Below are 18610 nucleotides of genomic sequence, written 5' to 3' on the forward strand. Positions count from 1 at the left end.
TGTTCTTATTGTAGGTCCTGTGTTCTGGTCCCTGACTTGTGTCCTGTTGGTTATTTGGCATTTATGGTGCAAAGGCATGTGGGACATTGCCTGTCTTCAGGCAGCTGACCAGGCCAGTGGGTAAGAAGAGACAATTCACACACTGTAATATATACAGAGCGTAATCGGATCATAAGATGGAGTGCTCTGGGGGTTCAGGGAGGAGGAAGAGCTCCCCTACAGTGGAAGGGCCCCTTGTAAAGGCCCCAGTCAGTCTGTGTATTTATATATCCTTCATCTTTAGTAACTGCTGTGACTGTCCATTTTCCTAAAACTCTACATCCTACTACCATCCAGGGCTTCGTACACATTAATGCAAGCCCTTCTTTTTTTTTTTTTTGCGGTACGTGGGCCTCTCACTGTTGTGGCCTCTCCCGTTGCGGAGCACAGGCTCCGGACGCGCAGGCTCAGCGGCCATGGCTCACGGGCCCAGCCGCTCCGCGGCATGTGGGATCCTCCCGGACCGGGGCACGAACCCGTGTCCCCTGCATCGGCAGGCGGAGTCTCAACCACTGTGCCACCAGGGAAGCCCCAATGCAAACACTTCTTCATAGACTGTTGTCCACCCTGATCTAGCCTGGCTGCCAAAGAGAGGGCCTTCGTCCCCCGGGCTCTGTCACGTCCCTGGGTCCATGTTGTCACGTGCTGGGAGTGATTTCATGGAAGGCCTTTCTCAGTTGCCACAGCCATTTGCAAGACTGTGCTGGCTGAGTAGTGATTAGGAAACAGCTGTGCGTTCCCTTAACCAGCGAAACCACTGGACCAGGGAGGGAGATGGAAGGGACACCACACTTTTCTGCCTGGAGAGTGTTTTTTTTCCCTAACATAATGGAGGGAATTAAGAGTAAGTAAAAACTGATGGAATGAGCTCCTGGGGGATTTTTGAAAATCTCAGACGGAACTTTATTAGCAGTAGACGGCCTGTGCTGGGTTGGGATGCTCACTTCTGCGGACGAATTGAAATCTGTAATTGGGTTTTTGCCTGTAATATATTGCTTTTAATGTGATATCCCAAATCTGATGGTGACTGTGTTAGCAGTAATTTTGCCAGTAGAATTAAATGCTGTCAAGATCAAGATATGTTTGGAAGTAGTTTTTTGTGAAAATGGTGAGGTGAATCCAATGATAAATAACATTTTCTAGTCGTTACACCAGAACCTGCTCTTCGTGTTGTAATAGTTTTGATGAGCTTGTTAGAGAGGCTCCACGCTGGCAGTGCTGCACGGCATTTTGGAGGAATCACTTCAAAGCTGTCATCATCAGGGCTTTATACCTGTTTTCTGGACGCTTGCTCACTTTGGCTCAGTGTCCTGACATCATAATAAGTGCAGTTGGCAACCCACTCTTTCGTGGCAGTCATCACTGTTCGTGTAAGTCCTACAGGGATGTTTATCTGCATGTTCCTTGCTGATGGAATTATTTTCTGTTCGTTTAACAGAACATCTGATCAAATTCATGACCATGGGGGATATGAAGACCCCAGACTTCGATGACCTCCTGGCAGCATTTGACATCCCAGATATGGTCGATCCCAAAGCAGCTATTGAGTCCGGACACGACGACCAGGAAGGCCACATCAAGCAGAACGCCCATGCGGAGGACGACTCCCACACGCCATCTTCCTCTGACGTTGGCGTCAGCGTTATTGTGAAGAACGTTCGGAACATCGACTCCTCCGAGGGGGCGGAGAAGGACGGCCACAACCCCACCGGCAACGGCCTGCACAACGGGTTTCTCTCGGCGTCTTCTCTGGACACTTACAGTAAAGACGGATCGAAGTCCTTGAAAGGAGACGTGCCTACCTCAGAGGTGACTTTAAAAGACTCCGCTTTCAGCCAGTTCAGCCCCATCTCCAGTGCTGAAGAGTTTGATGACGATGAGAAGATAGAGGTGGACGACCCCCCGGACAAAGAGGACGTGCGCTCGGGTTTCAGATCGAACGTGTTGACAGGGTCGGTTCCCCAGCAGGACTATGACAAACTGAAGGCACTCGGGGGAGAAGGCTTAAGCAAAACTGGCATCTCTACGTCAGGCAATCTAGAGAAAAACAAAGTTGTCAAGAGAGAAACGGAAACGAATTCTATAAATCTGAGTGTTTATGAACCTTTCAAAGTCAGAAAAATGGAGGATAAAGTGAAGGAAAACTCTGAAAAGGTGCTTGAAAACAGGGTGCACGAGGGCAAGCTGAGCTCGGAGAAGAATGACGCCTCCCTCGGCGGTGCGGTGCCCTCGAGGACCAAGCCATCTTCCAAGCTTTCTTCCTGCATCGCTGCGATTGCGGCTCTTAGTGCAAAAAAGGCCGCTTCCGACTCCTCTAAAGAACCAGTGACCAACTCCCGGGAGGCCTCTCCGTTACCAAAAGAAGTAAACGATAGCCCTAGAGCCATTGAAAAGTCTCCGGAATCCCAGAGTCTCATCGATGGGACAAAAAAAGCATCCCTCAAGCAGCCGGATAGTCCCAGGAGCATTTCCAGTGAGAACAGTAGCAAGGGATCGCCATCCTCTCCTGCAGGGTCAACACCAGCAATTCCCAAAGTCCGCATAAAAACCATCAAGACGTCTTCTGGGGAAATCAAGAGAACAGTGACGAGGGTGTTGCCTGAAGTCGATCTCGATGCTGGAAAAAAGCCTTCTGAGCAGACGGGGTCCATGGTGGCGTCCGTGACGTCACTGCTGTCGTCTCCAACCTCGGCCGCCGTCCTTTCCTCCCCGCCCAGGGCGCCTCTGCAATCGGCGGTCGTTACCAATGCAGTGGCCCCCGCCGAGCTGACCCCCAAACAGGTCACCATCAAGCCTGTGGCGACTGCCTTCCTCCCGGTGTCGGCCGTGAAGACGGCCGGGTCTCAAGTCATTAATTTGAAGCTCGCCAATAACACGACGGTCAAAGCCACAGTCATATCTGCTGCTTCCGTGCAGAGCGCCAGCAGTGCCATCATTAAAGCCGCCAACGCCATCCAGCAGCAGACTGTCGTGGTGCCGGCCTCCAGCTTGGCCAACGCCAAACTCGTGCCAAAGACTGTGCACCTTGCCAACCTTAACCTTCTGCCTCAGGGCGCCCAGGCCACCTCCGAGCTCCGCCAGGTGCTCACCAAACCTCAGCAGCAAATAAAGCAGGCAATAATCAATGCCGCGGCCTCACAGCCACCCAAGAAGGTGTCGCGGGTCCAGGTGGTGTCCTCCCTGCAGAGTTCCGTGGTGGAAGCTTTCAACAAGGTGCTGAGCAGCGTCAACCCAGTCCCAGTTTACATCCCCAACCTTAGTCCTCCTGCGAACGCGGGCATCACGTTACCGACCCGCGGCTACAAGTGCTTGGAGTGCGGGGACTCTTTCGCCCTCGAGAAGAGCCTGACCCAACACTACGACAGGCGCAGCGTGCGCATCGAAGTAACGTGCAACCACTGCACCAAGAACCTCGTTTTTTACAACAAGTGTAGTCTCCTGTCCCATGCCCGCGGGCACAAGGAGAAGGGAGTGGTGATGCAGTGTTCGCACTTGATCTTGAAGCCAGTCCCAGCAGATCAGATGATTGTTTCTCCATCAAGCAATACTCCTGCTTCATCTTCCACCCTCCCGAGCTCCTCGGGAGCCGGCACACACACTGTAACAAAAATTCAGTCTGGCATAACCGGGACAGTCATATCAGCCCCTTCCAGCACACCCATCATTCCAGCTATGCCTCTGGATGAAGACCCATCCAAGCTCTGTAGGCATAGTCTGAAATGTTTGGAGTGTAATGAAGTTTTCCAGGATGAGACGTCGCTGGCCACTCATTTCCAGCAGGCTGCAGATACAAGTGGACAAGTAGGGTATCACTTCCATTTCGGGATCTCGGTGATGAATCTGTAGAAAAGAGTGCTGTATACCATGCCGTTGATTTTAGGGGCGGGAGCTCAGTTAAATGGGGGGATGTGTGTGTGTATTTGTGTACACACGCTCACACGTGAGAGAGGATTGTTTTCATAGAGCAATGTTGAAATATGAATCTTGTTTAAAAATCAGTTGTTTTGAAGATGATTCTTTTAGACAGTTAGAAACTGTGTACTAGTTGGGTCATGGCACCTTAGATTTAGGGTACGTAAAGGAGTTTTTAATTGTTGGGTGATTGGAATTTATGTTGTAAGTCTGAGCTCTAGCGAGTGATAGTATAGACCCATTGGATTAAGTGTTCAAGTCAGGCTGCATCACCAGTGTTCCTGAGTCATTTATTAGCAACCATAGTGGGGTTTAAAAATTTCCTGTTGTTGTTTATAATTATTGTCTTTTACAGTTAAACACACCCAGTTGATACCCACTTTTCAGGAGTGCCTGCTTACTTAAGGTGTTGGTCTGGTATATTCAGTAATATTCTCCACTGCAGTGAATTTAAGCTTCTAACGGAAAACCCATCCATTTAAATAGAATACCTTTGAGTTTGTTTGTGGCATTTTTTTTTTTTTATTCTTTTTTGGGCCACGTTGGTTCTTCGCTGCGGTGGCTTCTCTTCTTGCAGAGCACAGGCCCTACCTAGAGTGCGCGGGCTTCAGTAGTTGCGGCGCATGGGCTCAGTCGTTGTGGCGCATGGGCTCTAGGGCGCAGGCTCAGTAGTGGTGGCGCACGGGCTTAGTTGCTCTGTGGCATGTGGGATGTTCCCGAACCAGGGATTGAACCCGTGTCCCCTGCCTTGGCAGGTAGATTCTTAACCACTGTGCCACCAGGGAAATCCCTTGTTTGTGGCATTTGGGGTTTGTTTTTTTGTGGTGAAGTGTAGGTTGGTGTTGGTGAGATGTATTTCACAGTGCACGTCAGTCAGCAGTTTTATCTCTGCCGTTTGCTTCTCTCCATGAGGCAACTTCTGGGCAATAGATAAATGTGTTTTACAGACATATGGAAGTAACTGGGCATGTTGAGTGAAACTAATTCAAGCTAGAGAGACCATATGATTTATTGTGCAAACCAGGAAACTTGTGATATTGGAAGGGGCGCTAGTTTGAGCTGATATACTCTGGCTCAAACTTCTGTTTTTGAAGACCCAGTGGTAAACTGATCTTTCCCTTCTTTGCCTCCACTATCTTGTGACAAGGAGCTTTATGCTGTGGTTCAGACGTCTGGTACCGTCACCGTGATCAGCTCCCCGAGGGCAACTGCTGAGTTAAGTTCTTTGTAGGATTTGAGTTTGGGGAACAAAAGATCAAGAATACCTCAGTGACTTTTCCTCTGGACATTCAGTTGAGTGGAACCGGAGACGATAAAGAGTTTCGAGAACATTCTTGCATCGAGAACACTGTATGTTACCTGTTTCATTGGCTCTGGCAGTAAAGTGCTCAGGTGGCTAAGCTGGTTCAAGAAGAAGCGATTGACGCAGCCCCCCAAGCGCGTCCTGGTGACAGGGCTTGGGTTCTGTCTGGGCTCCTCTTACCTGGTCACCACTTCATCAAAGGGGCAGTCTTTCTTTCTGTCTTAAAAGGATGCAGTAAAAAAAGCAAAAGCCGTTTCCGTAGTTCTCTCTGTTCTGCTGGTATTTTGTGCAGGTGGTGGAGTATGTCCCGGCTCGCATGTGCTGGTCCGTATTGGCATGTGGAGCTGCCTTGAGAGATATCTGTTCCCTTGGGGACCCTTTCTTCCCTGTTTTCCCCTCATTTTTGTTCTCTGTTAACCATTTAGGCTCATCAGCCGAACTGGGGTCAAATAGGGAAGCGCTTTCCCTCAGGGAAAGAGATTGACGTCTCTTCTTGTGTGGGTGGTTGCTTTGCCTTGACTCTTTGTATTTTGCTGGGACAGGTGTGTAGCGCAGCTCCCCTGTTTCCCCTGGAGCACCGCGGGATGAGTCAGGGCAGAATATATGTTAACTCCAGGGCCAGGTAATACGAGGCCGGACAGTCACCCCGTTCTGCTTCCTTCCTCTGACTCTGCCGAGCTGGGGTCCACTCAGCCCACCTGAGAAGAGCATTTCTGTCGAGTGAGCTTCAGCTGCCGCCCGAGCCAGCCACCGCCTGGCTGGCAGCACCGGCACACCCCGTGGCACCTCTCCCGCTCCTGGTGCCCCTGCTTTCACCCAAACTGTGCCCTTCACCACGGTATCCCCTCCACAGCTTGCCACTCTTCTCAGGCTCAGCCTGGGGCTCTGCGCGCCCAGGGGCAGCCTGGTCTCTCACCCGGCCGCCCAGCCTGCGCCCCTGGGTGCGGAGCGGCTGCCCCTTGTTCAGCCTTCTTGACACCCTCCTCGAGTCTCTCCTGCAGCCCAGGAGGCCCGTGGCATCCGTGCAGCTCCTGCTGTCCCAGCCTCAAGTGTAGCGGGAGCTTGGGTGGTCCCCACCTGTGGTTGGTCCCTGGCGCGGCATCAGGTACCCATGGTGATGGGAGGCTGGGGCTGAAGACAGGAAGGACGGGAGAGAAAAGAGAAGAATTCTTCGTTTCGTCTTCTCCAGTTTGCCATTCACACAGCTGCTGGCCGGTTTACAGTTTGTGAACTTACATTTAAGTGTGGGGGAAAAGCCCACCTGTATGAACTGTTTCCTCTCTGACAAGGGCACTTACGACACTTAGTTCAACTTCTCGATTTCGTAAGAAGATCGAAGGGCCCCTCAAGCACAGTCTCTCCCTGAGCGCCTGCTTTCCATCTTACCTTCCGTGTCTCCGTTGGCCTCCCCGTTCCTGGCGACGCGTGGGTGAACTGGAGCCAGAGCAGGCTGCCTCACTGCCCGAGGGTGGGGACCGTTACAGGGTCGGCCGCGGGCCCGCAGCTGCCGGCTTTCTCTTCTGGCTCTTCTCAGGTCTGCCCGGGCCGGGCTTCCCGACGTCTGCACGTAAGCTTCGAGAGTCACGTACAACAGCTTCCTGTACTGACCCGAGCTGGCGTTGATTCTGGAGGTTAAAGGGTGTGACCTCAGGGCCCTGGCAAGACTAACCGGCCCACGGGCCCTTGCTCGGTGCCTTTCCGCGTGTGAGTTGACCGTTGACCAGACCTAGAGAAAGGTGTGCCGGTTCCCTGGCAGCGGGGGATATGCCTTCCTCCTTCCCTCCCTCCCTCCCGTCAGGGATATTCCTCCCTTCCTTTGTCCTGCCCACCTTCTACTTACGATTTTGCCGAGGTAGTTTAAAAATTTTACGTGATAATGCCGTGCTAATTAATTAATGCCTTGAGTCTTCTCAGATCATCCCATTTTCAAATTAAACCTTTTATTTTTAGGTAATTGTAGATTCAGGTAAGAAATAATACAGAGGGAGCCTGTGTACCCTTTACGCAGTTTCCCCCAGTGGTAACATCTTGCAAAACTATTAAACAGTATCATATCCAGGCTGTTGGCACTGATGCTACAATACGTAGAGCCTTTCCACGACCATAGGGATCCCTCATATTGCCTTTTTAGAGCCCCAGTCACCTCCCTCCCACCCCTGCATCCCTCTTAACCCCTAGGAGCCACTAATCTCTTCTCCTTTCTATAATCTTGTCATTTCAGGAATGTTATATAAATGGAGTCATACGTATGTAGCCTTTGAGACTGGCTTTTTTCCACTCAGCGTAATTCCCTGGAGATTCATCCAGGCTGTTGGATGTATCACTAGTTTGTTCCCAGTTTGGGGCTATTATGAATAAAGCTGCCACAAACATTTGTCTGCAGGTTTTTGTGGGAACGTAAGTTTTCCTTTCTCAGGGATAAATCCTTTTGTGTGCTGGGTTGTATGGTAGTTGCATATTTATATTCTTAAGAAATTCTTTTCCACAGCGGTTGTACAATTTTAAATCTCAGGAGCAATGTATGAGTGATCTAGTTTCTCCACATCCTCACCGACATTTGGTGGTGGCATCATTTTGTATTTTAGCAATCCGGATAGGTGTGTAGTGATATCTTGTGGTTTTAATTTGTGTTTCCTCCATAGCCAATAATGTTGAATATCTTTTTGTGTTTATTTGCCATTTGCATATCCTTTTTGGCGAAATGTCTCTTCTTTTGTCCATTTTCTAATTAGTTTTTTTGTTTGTTTTTACTGTTGAGTGTTAAGAGTTCTTGATATATTTTAGATACTGGTCCTTTGTCGGTATGTGGTTGCAAGTCTTTTCTCCCAGTCTGTGGCTTGTCTTTTCATCTTATTAGGCTTTGGCAGAATAAATGTTTTTAATTTTGATGAAGTCCCATTTATCAGTTTTCTCTGTTACGGCTTGTGCTTTTGGTGTCAGGTCTAAGAACGCTTTGCTGTAGATCCTGAGAACCTTCTTTTATGTTTTTTTTCTAAAAAAATTTTAGTTTTATGATTTACGTTTAAGTCTGTGATCCGTTTTGGGTTAATTTTTGTACAATGTGTGAGACTTTGATGGAGATTTCTTTTTCCCCATGCATGTCCTTTTTCTCCAGTACCACTTGTCAAGAAGGCTGTCTTTCCTCCATTGAATTGCCTTTGCAGTTTGTCAGACATCAGCTGGCATATTTGTGGAGCCAGTTCTGGGACTCTGGTGGACTGACTCCTCCAACTTTATTCTTTCCTCTCAAAATCGTTTTTTAGCTATTCTGGTTATTTTGCCTTTCCATATATATTTTAGAATAGTCTTGTCTATATCTACAAAAAAATTCTTGTTGGGATTTTGATAGGAATTATGTTAAACCTGTATATCAGTTTGGGGAGAACTCTTTTCTTTATTATGTTGAGTCTTTCAGTCCATGAACAAAGAATGTCTGTCCATTTATTTAGATCTTCTTTGATTTATCTTTTTTTGTTTTTTATTAGTTTCTGCTTTATAACAAAGTGAATCAGTCATACATATACATCTGTTCCTGATTTATCATTTTGTAGTTTTTATCATACAAGTCTTATACATGTTTTGTTTGCTAGCTTTCCTTCTTTACATGTTTTGTTGGTGCTCCCCCTCCCCCCTGCCCTCCCCCCTGCCCTCCCCCTTCCATGTGGGCAAGTGTAAATGGTATTATACTTTTCAGTGTTCACATGTTCGTTGCTAATATATGGAAACACAATTTTTGTGTATCTATCATGTATCCCTTGTCTTTGTTAAACTTGTTATTGGATTTAGGGTATTTGGGGGGGGAAAGATTACATTGATTATTTTTCAGATATTGAACCAGCCTTGCATCTCTGGGATGAATCCCACTTGATCAAGGTGTGTAATTCTGTTTACATATTGTGAATTATATTTGCTAATATTTTGTTAGTATTTTCCATCTGTATTCATATAGGAAGGGACTTATAATTGGTGTTAGATTTTCTTTAAATATTTGATAGAATTCTTCAGTGAAACCATCTGGGCCTGGAGATTTCTTTTTTGGGATTTTTTTGTTAAACACCCTCTGGGCTGGTGGAGGGACTCATTATCACTTGGTAGGGATGAAATTCCCACTTCCCTGGTGCCTTCTCTGATACCATCTGGGTGAGGGTATTAGGACACCTTATTACAGCCTCAGGAGCGGAGGTCTGGGCTCCACCTGGACTTGGCGTGCTATGGGTGAGGCCACAGTGCTTCCTGGGGTGTCTGGCTGGAGTACAGCAGTAATTGTGTCTTTTGCTAGGTTTCCCCTTTCCGGATCCTTTGGCTAGAGATAGCAGGCTTTTGCTGGGGATTTTTTTGTCTGTGCCCATTGGCGTTTCTGGGTTCCCCGTTTCCTCAGCTCCAAATCTGGGATCTGTGAGGCAAAAAGAACCCCAGAGAAGTCATCACTAGGGACCTGAGGTGCCTAGCCATCCTGCCTTCTCTCTGCCTTTCAGAGTCTCATTATGTTTGTTGTGTATGTAATGCCCAGGAGTATTAGTTGTACTTAGTGGAAGGAATACAGAGAGGTACTTCTATTCCATTTCCCTGGAAGTGGAAGTTTCACTCTATTTTTTCAAATACAGCTGTTTTGTCTTCCAGGAGAGAGTGTGTAGTTACATCATTGGGCTCTGCCTTAGGCCTCCGGCCTGTGATTCTCAGTCGCTTTTTGGGGTCAGGCTTCCTGGGAGGACAGCATTCCACTTGACTCCGGACTCCTCTCCTCTTTGAGCCTGAGGCATGTCCCCGGCTCAGTGAGGTCACCTCTATCTTGGCCTGTCTGTGACAGCTGTCAGGAGTGAGCATCTCTTCTTCTCCCTTTCACGTGTGTTGAACCGAGCCTCTTAAGGCCTCAGCCTTTCTCTTGAGAAGGACTTCTTGGTTTAGTGCAGACACCATCTCCCTTCTCTTTTTATCTTTCATTTTCTCCCCATTTATATTTTTACCCGTTTATGGTTTGAAAGCATCCTTTTCCAGGTTGGTCCAGGGGTGCTTGTTTGAACCTGGTAAAGGATTTCTTTTTCTTTTGACACCAGCTGTGGCTGTCTGTGCAATACCTCCTCTCACCGTCACACCGTACATACGTGTTCAGGCTCTGGAGGTTTTGCCAACATGTCATGGGATAAAGTAAGGTTTTGGTGACATTTGCTGAATTCTGCCTTGTCAGTTACTCCTTCTCTTAAAGATATTCTGTGGACAGTCTATACAAGGTAATGATTGACTCAGAGACTCAGAGTGCTGCTTTTTCATTAGCTGGCCCTGTGCTCAGCAAACCCCCATGCAGGTCTCTGTGGAGAGCTGGGTGGGAATCTGTGGTTTAGCGGGAAGCCCTCTTCACCCTGCATCCCCCCGAGCCTGAATCCAAGCCAGGACCCCAGGCGTGCTCGGGCCCAGGTTAGTCTGCCCTGCCTGCATCTGCTTACCCTGCCGAGGAGCAAGCCCCGAGGAGTGGGGGGTGCGATGGAGCATCGGGTGGATCATGCCCTTCCCAGCCGCACTGAACCAAGCGGTACAATAAAAACGGAGCACATGGACATCGACTTCTAACACCGGTAAAACTGCCCTGGTTGGCGGTGTATATTCCACCCTATGCCATTAATAATTCCTGCCTTGGGGCACGCTGAGAAAAGGAGTGGGTGGAGGGGCTAGAGAAGATTCCCTCCTCTCCTTGAAGTAGTTAAGAGCTGACAACCGTAGTTTTAATAATTGAGAATTAAACTTATTAGAATGTTGCTTCACCTCTTGGTAAAACCACAACTAAACTTAGCCAAGTACAGACTGGAAGTGTGTATTATAACCTCCGAATTGGTAAAATCAGTTTTCTTCCCGTAGAATCTGTATCAGCCGTAGAATCAGAGGAGGTCATAGGCCCTTTGCTCATCTCTTTTATTTTACAGTGGAAGAGACAAATGCCCAATCAGTGGCCAGCTCAGAACCTGAGGCACGATTTCTTTATTGCTAGTTACTCTTTCCAGTTTGTGATGCTGGTAACCTAAGATGTAGAACCATAGAACTTTACCGTTGCAGGGACCATAGGAGTCTTCTGAGAATGGACCCTGGGGTTACATTCAGATTACCTTCAAGGGTGCAGGTGAAGGTGACTTATCTGCAACGGTCCTTATTTTGGGGGGTTGCTGATTCAGTTTAGGTTCAGGGAGTTTATGGGCATCATTACTAGAACATACCAGGTGTATTAAATTATCCCGAGCAGCCTCCCCCAGGTCTCATTTCTAGACGTATTCTGCTCCAGCAGCTGCTTCTGGAGGCCATGGGGCCGCCTCAGGTCCCGCACCCACCCCAAATACCATTATTAGCTTGGTTTTTGGCCCTGCTCTCCTGAATGTTTACTATTAATTTCGGTCAGGCTAGTCCTGTCCCGGTTGATATTTTAATGTTATCAACTCTTAATTTATCTGTCTTCTTGAGGGATTGTCATCTGAGTGGATTATATGGGTGGACCATACTGCTTTCTGCGAATTTGCTCATTTCACTGTTAACTTTTATTAGGGATTTTTAGTGCAGAATGATTTGAGGACAAAACCAGCACCAACAGCTAGCATTGGGAACAATGGTATATACAGTTATTTCTGCTATAATGCTTGCTTTGTGTTACTTCCATTTAACTGAGATCTGAAATGCAGTGCTTTGTCTGTGTTCTCGTTGTGAAATTGGGTGAAAGTGAGAGCCAGGAAACAAACTGGTATACTTTTATTATTATTATTATTATTTGGTAATTATACTGTAGATGGAAAATTACAAAACTGCTGTTAATGAGGCAGAAGCAGTGTACTTAGCATCTGGGCTGACTGTTAAGTTGACAGTGTTTTGACCTCTGGATCAGTGGGTTTCATGCTGTTGCAGGCTTTTGGTCTGTTTGACATTTAAGCATAAGTAGATGCTATATTTACTCACATTTCCCTAGCCTTCCTCATCTTTTCCCTTGCTACTTTTCTCCCTAAAACGTGAGTTGAAACACATAGAATTATTTTCCTTGTTACTCAGATAATTCCTCCTGTATACAAAGAGGGTGCTGAGCCCTAGGGCTATCTGAATCCTTACCAGAGCCCCAGTGTACCCTGTTCCCCCTTCCTCACAGCCTGTGTTGGAGGCCTAGCCTTCACTTTCTGTGCCAGGATTGGGCAGAGAAGGGTGCAATACAGGTAGCTGTCAACTATGAGTGTGATTACTTTTCAGCTTTATTTTCAGCTCTCGCATGTTACCTGAGTATTGAAAAATAATATTTTACTTTAAAAAGTAGCAGTTCTCTGAGCAAATGAGTCTGCCCCAGACTAGAAGTTAGCCGCTTATTTCCTAAGTACTGCAAACGTTTTCCATTTTCAGATGACGGAAGTAAACTGTCAAAAGACACGTGAGACCATCTAAGTGCGTTTTATTGACTGTTTTCTGTTCAGAAGGCAGGTACTGTCATGTGAAACTGCTTTATCCTGTCGAAGGTAGCCTCAACTTGTATAGTAGAGAGTGAGAGTTTTAAGATACATGTTTGCTTCTTTGATTTAAAGTAACAAAAAAAGGACAGTCAGATTCTTGTAGACCACAGAGAAATCCTGGCCTGCCCCCATCCTCAAATGCATTTCCCCGAATCCAGAGAACGTGCGTCCTTACCGTGAATTCCCAGTATCCCAGAGGAGCTAATGGCATCTGCTCCTCTGTGCTGTGAAGATCCGTCACCGTTGTCTCAGGAAGCAGAGAGGACACATTATCTGAAATGGGGGCGGTGGATAAAACCGGAGGGAGAACAATTAGGTAAACCCTAAAACTATTGCTAGCACACAAGTATCCAGGAAGAGAACGTCTGCAGTCCAGACAGCTTGCTTGTTCTCAAGATGGAATGGAGTGGGAACAGGTAAACGGAAACGTGGGAGTCAGCACAGAGGATGCGCACAAATACATACGCACCCGTGTGTGCGCACTAAAGAGCAGAGCTTAATCTGATGTGACTTCCCAGGGACTGAATTCTCCCGTTTCAGCCATATGGGAGCACTGTGATCTGGGGCTGTAGCCCACTCTGGCTCCCACCCTCGCCTCTCCTTCTTTCTGTACCTACAGTGGGTGAGGAGCCTCAGCCCATGGAAGTGGCTGAGCGCAGACTCCTGTAGCTCATCAGTGGTGGAGGGGACAGGGAGGCCAGAGGCTGCCGCCTGCCCTCACCGAGCCCCGGGGCCACAAGGAGCGCCCCGCTGCACAGTGCAGCGTGATGGGAAGGCGTCCCCTCTCCAAGGACTGGTGCGAGAGAGGTCGCTCTTGAAAGGTTGGTAATTAGGTGACCTTGTTACTCTAAAGCATTTTTCATAGTCTTTGCAGTCAGACGTTTCTAGCGTAAAGAGCACTTTAATTAGCAAAACCTCTTCTTGAATCATTTTGATGCTTATTTTAGTTGACCTGCTAGTAACGGAGCCCTTTCACCCACCAGGCGGTCCATAACTATTTTTATAGTTACGCGTGTTACAAACATACAGGCATCCCGTAGGGGAGCGTGTTTAAGTAATTGATTGTGAATTTTATGTGTGTCGTGAAGGGTGTTTGTTAACATGTCTTGATGAGAGATCATGTGAAACTTCTCTTCAGATTTTAGGGAGCACATACTTTGTCTCCTTTCTAGATCTCCTGTTTTATTCTTGTTGTTATGTCTCCGTATAATAAAAGTGGTAGAACCACATCACTCCCCGAGAAGGAGAAGCTGCGGAGGTGGGTGGGGGGTGGCCTGTAACCCTGACAGCGGTCCTCTGCCTTTCACATGCATTTGCCCGGCGGTGGAGGGGGGGGCGCGCATTTTTGCTTGTTTATTCCTTGTGACCCCCACCCTACTCCTCCCTTGGCCTTGGAATTAATTATTCAGAGCCCAGTTCAAATCCCGGTTCTTCCACCTCATGGCTGTGAGGCCTTGGCAGGTTTCTTAACTTCTCTAAACCTCATTTCCTCATCTGTAAACTGGAGATAATATTATCCACTTCATAGGCTATTATGAGAATCACATGAGGTGATGTATCGAAGTTTATCTGTTTAAAGGACCTAGTTGACCACTTGGCTTAGAGTGGAATGGGCTCAATACATATGATAAACATGTTTTGACTTGAGTGTAGAAAACACTGGTTTTATTCCTAAGTAAGTGCAAGACATTCCGAGATGTCTGTGGAAATTCAGACATTATCATTCACTGCCTGGGATGAATGACGGTGTGGTAAAAGCGAATAGAAGACCTTCGTTCAAAGAAACAGACTACCTGTGATAATGTAGATGTCACCAGGATCTTATAATTAATGCATCTGTTGATTGGTTTTCATTGCTGTGGCTTGTTTTAACCTTTGGAATATGTGTTATTCGAAAAGGAATGCTGTTTTTAAATGCTGCTTAACCTCATCATAGCTGCCTGTAATGTTCTTATTTTGTGACTGCAATAAACATTTTATGGGATAAAATTTGTATTTTAGTCCTTTCAGGAGAGAACCAAGAAAGAGTTTTCAAGTAAGTTTCTGATTTTTCTTAGTTTAGGTTCCTCAGAAGTTTAAACCTTAATTTGTTTGATGCAATAGCTGAAAGAAAAAGTCTTTTGAAAATGTCTTAATTTGTTGTCAGTACAAAAGATTGTTTCAATTTTAGCTGGAGTCTATATTTTGAGGCTTTCTTTAACTGACTTTAATAAAAATTACACATTTTACAAGGTAGTAGTAGATACTTGTTGCACGAATGTCCAGATAGTATTCAGACACATTTTATCTTCTGCTATGTTAGGTTTATTTTTGGAATGGAAGTAATTGAGTTCTCTATTTATATTTACTTTGAGTTTTTTTGTGTTTTAAAAATATGCCATGTTTAGCGCTTATATCTAAGGGGATGAAAAATATGTAGCGTGTTTCAGTTTTTCCTGGTTAGTTAATGGTGTAGAGCCCTTTCCAAAGAGGATTTCAGTCTGTTTTAGTTTATATGTGATTAGATTTTAAGCTCTATGAAGTTTCAGTTTAATATCTGAATTTATGTATCTAAACTTGGTTCATTGGTTTTAATCATAAATCATAATGGTCAGTTCATCCACTTAAGAAACCAGTTCATGTGCAAAAAAGAACAACTGATTGCTGCGGCCATTCTTTTTGCATTCCTGTATTTCAGATCTCAAATAACTGAAGTGAAAAAAAATTTAAAAAAAGAAAGAAAGCTGAATTAACCACTAATTAATTTTTATCATTTTGAAGAAACTTTTTTGAGTTGTGGGAACTCTACTGTCAAGATAGATGCCCATAAACTTGTGTTGTAAAGTTAATTATACATTAAAGTAGATTTACTAACATACTTTATAAGGATACCTCTTCACACTAAAAAAAAAAAAAATGTAAAAGTAACAAAATTGGAAGTCTACCTAATGCTAACAGTCTCTTTACCTCGTACCTTGGGATGAGCACGACTACATAGTACATATTGTTTGTATTTTACAGGGACATTTTACATTGACCATTTAACTTGTAAGTTTGCTTTTTCTTCGGAAATCAATTATCGTAGTATTTGAAATGACCGCTGTATACTTATTTTGAGGTTTAACCAAGCTTCTCTGCATATTAGAAAATACTTCGTAGGACCAACCCTGTTTCCCCCTTTGGTTTATTTAGAAGACTTGCACTGTCTGCCAGATGCTGCTTCCTAACCAGTGCAGTTACGCATCTCATCAGAGAATCCACCAGCACAAATCTCCCTACACCTGCCCCGAGTGCGGGGCCATCTGCAGGTCGGTGCACTTCCAGACCCACGTCACCAAGAACTGTCTACACTACACGCGGAGAGTTGGTTTTCGGTCAGTATATCCTTCATTTCCGTGCAAATAAAGCTTATTCACGGGTGAGGGCACAGGGTTCGGAGTGGTCTGTGCACATCGTTTTCAGGGTCATACAGTGATACCTCGATTAACAGACCCTCTGGGAAGCTGGCTCATTTGTAGTCGAGTTGATCTGTGTGAATCCTGTAATGTGGTACTGACTCTGGTCCACACGAAGCCGAGGGTCAACGGGGCCCATCCTTCCAAGCAAAAGTGTGCAGGTGGTAAGGTTTGGCTTTGATGGACTGTTAGAGCCTTTATACTTTCTGCACCCTTTCTAGCATACTTCTGTTGTCATGCTGTCTGCATTTTAAGCCCTGCAAGAATGCAGTGCATTTCTGTACCTCTGAATACTTGCTCTCATCAAAACAGAAAGGGTGTGGATGGTCCCTTACTTTTATCTTGTCTTGTTAAAGGATTGGGTGTGTGTCCTTTCCTACCACCGCTCGTTGTGGAAGAGCCTTCCAGCCCAGATCACCCTCCTTTATTCCTTCTTCTCCATTACCTGAGTCCAGGCTTCTCCCTCATCTCTGCACATCTTAACCGTGACCCCTTTCACTGCCCCCTAATATTCTCACATGTGTCTTTTACAACATCTGACAAGGCTAATGTTAGTTTAGTATTGAGTGATGATGCATTTGAACTTGATCCTCCACTCTGTGACCTTCTGAAATGCATTCCCGTACCTTTTAGAAACATTTTATTCCTGTACATTTTGACCCAGTGAAGGTCCACCAAGAACACACGTCATTGATATACAGTGTCTTTGTTAATAGAGGTATTACTGTATTGTGTATTTATCTTAAACTTGAACATTCGTTCACCTGGTATTGTTAATGTTAGACTGTTAATATACAAAGATTTTTTTTCTTTTAGTTGTGATACAGATATGATGTTTTATAAAAATGAAGGCCAGTCGGTATGATTTAAAAGTTTTATTTCAGTTAAATTTACGTTATGGCATCACCAGTTTCTAGGTGGTTCAGTCCATTTTTCTAACACTAAGACTTATTTCACATTTTTATCTCATGCCTCCAAACCTGTGATGCACAGATGTTTAATGGATGGCAACCACCCTAGTAGAAAACCTTTGGTTTGGAAATTTAGAAACCAGGGTTTTTGTACCCGTTATGCTCCTCGTTGTGTGGTAATTCATGTGTTCTTTGTGCCTTGGTGCCCTGTCTGTAACATTGGTGTGATGTTTGCCTCCATCTCTGTGGGCATGTTCTAGAGTAAAACAGGCTAATCCAAAAGCATGCTAAGTGCTTAAGAGGAACGGTCCACATGGAAGGTGCCCTTGACTCCACAGAATTCCTACACAGTGATACTTTGGTTCTTATCCCATGTTTTGAAACTCTTATTACTGGATTCTTTATTTAATATAAAACTACAAGTGCAGTTCTTTTAACGGATGCCAGTTTCCTCAGATATTTGTAGTTGATTTTTCTAATATAATGAAAGTAAACTTAAGTTGGAATGAATAAAGGAAGTCAGACTCCTGTAATGCCAGCTGTTCCTGGTATCTTTTCTAAATTAAAACAAAAGCTCTGCCGGCAAGCTAAAAGTAATTAACTCAACTTGGAAAAGGCCATCCCTTGCTTTTCTTTTCTTTCTTTTTTTTCCCCCTCATTCACAGAGTTGCTTAAATTTGGCACTTTGAATTTTTACTAAAATTTCTTTGTTTAGTATAGACTTTTTTTTCTTGCATTTGAGGGTTACAAGAGCTATAAAAAACACTATGTTTGTACGTTCTGAAGTTTAGTTCATGTTTACCTCTTTAGGTAATAGAACAGAATTTGACCTGAGTTTTTTTCCTGTTGTTTCAAATAATGGTCCAGTCTGCTACTTGTCTGGGGTTTAGCAGCCCCTTGACCTTGTACATTTTCCCCTCCTTTTTTGGCTTTATAGTTTTTCCAATTAAAAAACTTTTTAATTTCAGTTTTAGCCGGAGGAGCATCTCTAGCATGGCTCCTAGCCTGACTTTGTGTCTTCTTGGTTTGGCGCCTTGTTTACTCTCTTTCTGATCATATACTGCATCTCCCAGATATTGAGGGGGTCATTTCTAGCTTCTGGTTGGTTTGGTAAAAGTCATTTATTTCTCTGAATTTTTCTGCTTCTTGATCCACTAGATCTGCATCTAGGAAGGGGAATTACAGGATTGTATACTGTAAAAATTTTTTTTTAACGAAGAGAAACTTAATTGGTACCCAGAACACACAGGGCTTCAGCTATATTAAATATTTATTAATAGACTGGATTTTTAGTAGCATTAGGATGCTGTATGAACCCTTCAAATTCTCCTTCTATTTTTCTATCTTATTTGCGTTCCGTATTGGCCTCTTTTCTTCCACTTGTAGGCAGATATTTTACAACTTTCTTTCAAGTTCTTTTAAAGTTTTCTCCTTTCTTTCCTCACGTTAAGGGGAGGGGGGCTTTCCCTCGGCCTCCATGAGGCTCTTCGGACCAAGCCTTAGCCACCTCCTTTATCAAGCTGTAGGGTTCTCTAACCTCTTGCT

The 18610-nt window shown here is 45.3% G+C and overlaps 1 protein-coding gene across 14 annotated transcripts in view; it reads left to right on the forward strand.

Annotated features, from left to right (window-relative positions):
• ZNF532 (zinc finger protein 532) overlaps positions 1–18610 on the forward strand; it is a 114191-nt gene that overhangs the window by 53523 nt on the left and 42058 nt on the right. For all 14 annotated transcript variants that reach the window (XM_081253254.1, XM_081253263.1, XM_081253262.1 and 11 more), the window contains 2 exons: positions 1478–3840; positions 15892–16073. In XM_081253254.1, the coding sequence (XP_081109380.1) occupies positions 1478–3840; positions 15892–16073 (2545 nt within the window). The remainder of the gene's footprint in view (positions 1–1477; positions 3841–15891; positions 16074–18610) is intronic.

The sequence above is a fragment of the Mesoplodon bidens genome (assembly GCF_964165515.1).
Source record: "Mesoplodon bidens genome assembly, chromosome: 13".
NCBI classification, from domain to species: domain Eukaryota; kingdom Metazoa; phylum Chordata; class Mammalia; order Artiodactyla; family Ziphiidae; genus Mesoplodon; species Mesoplodon bidens.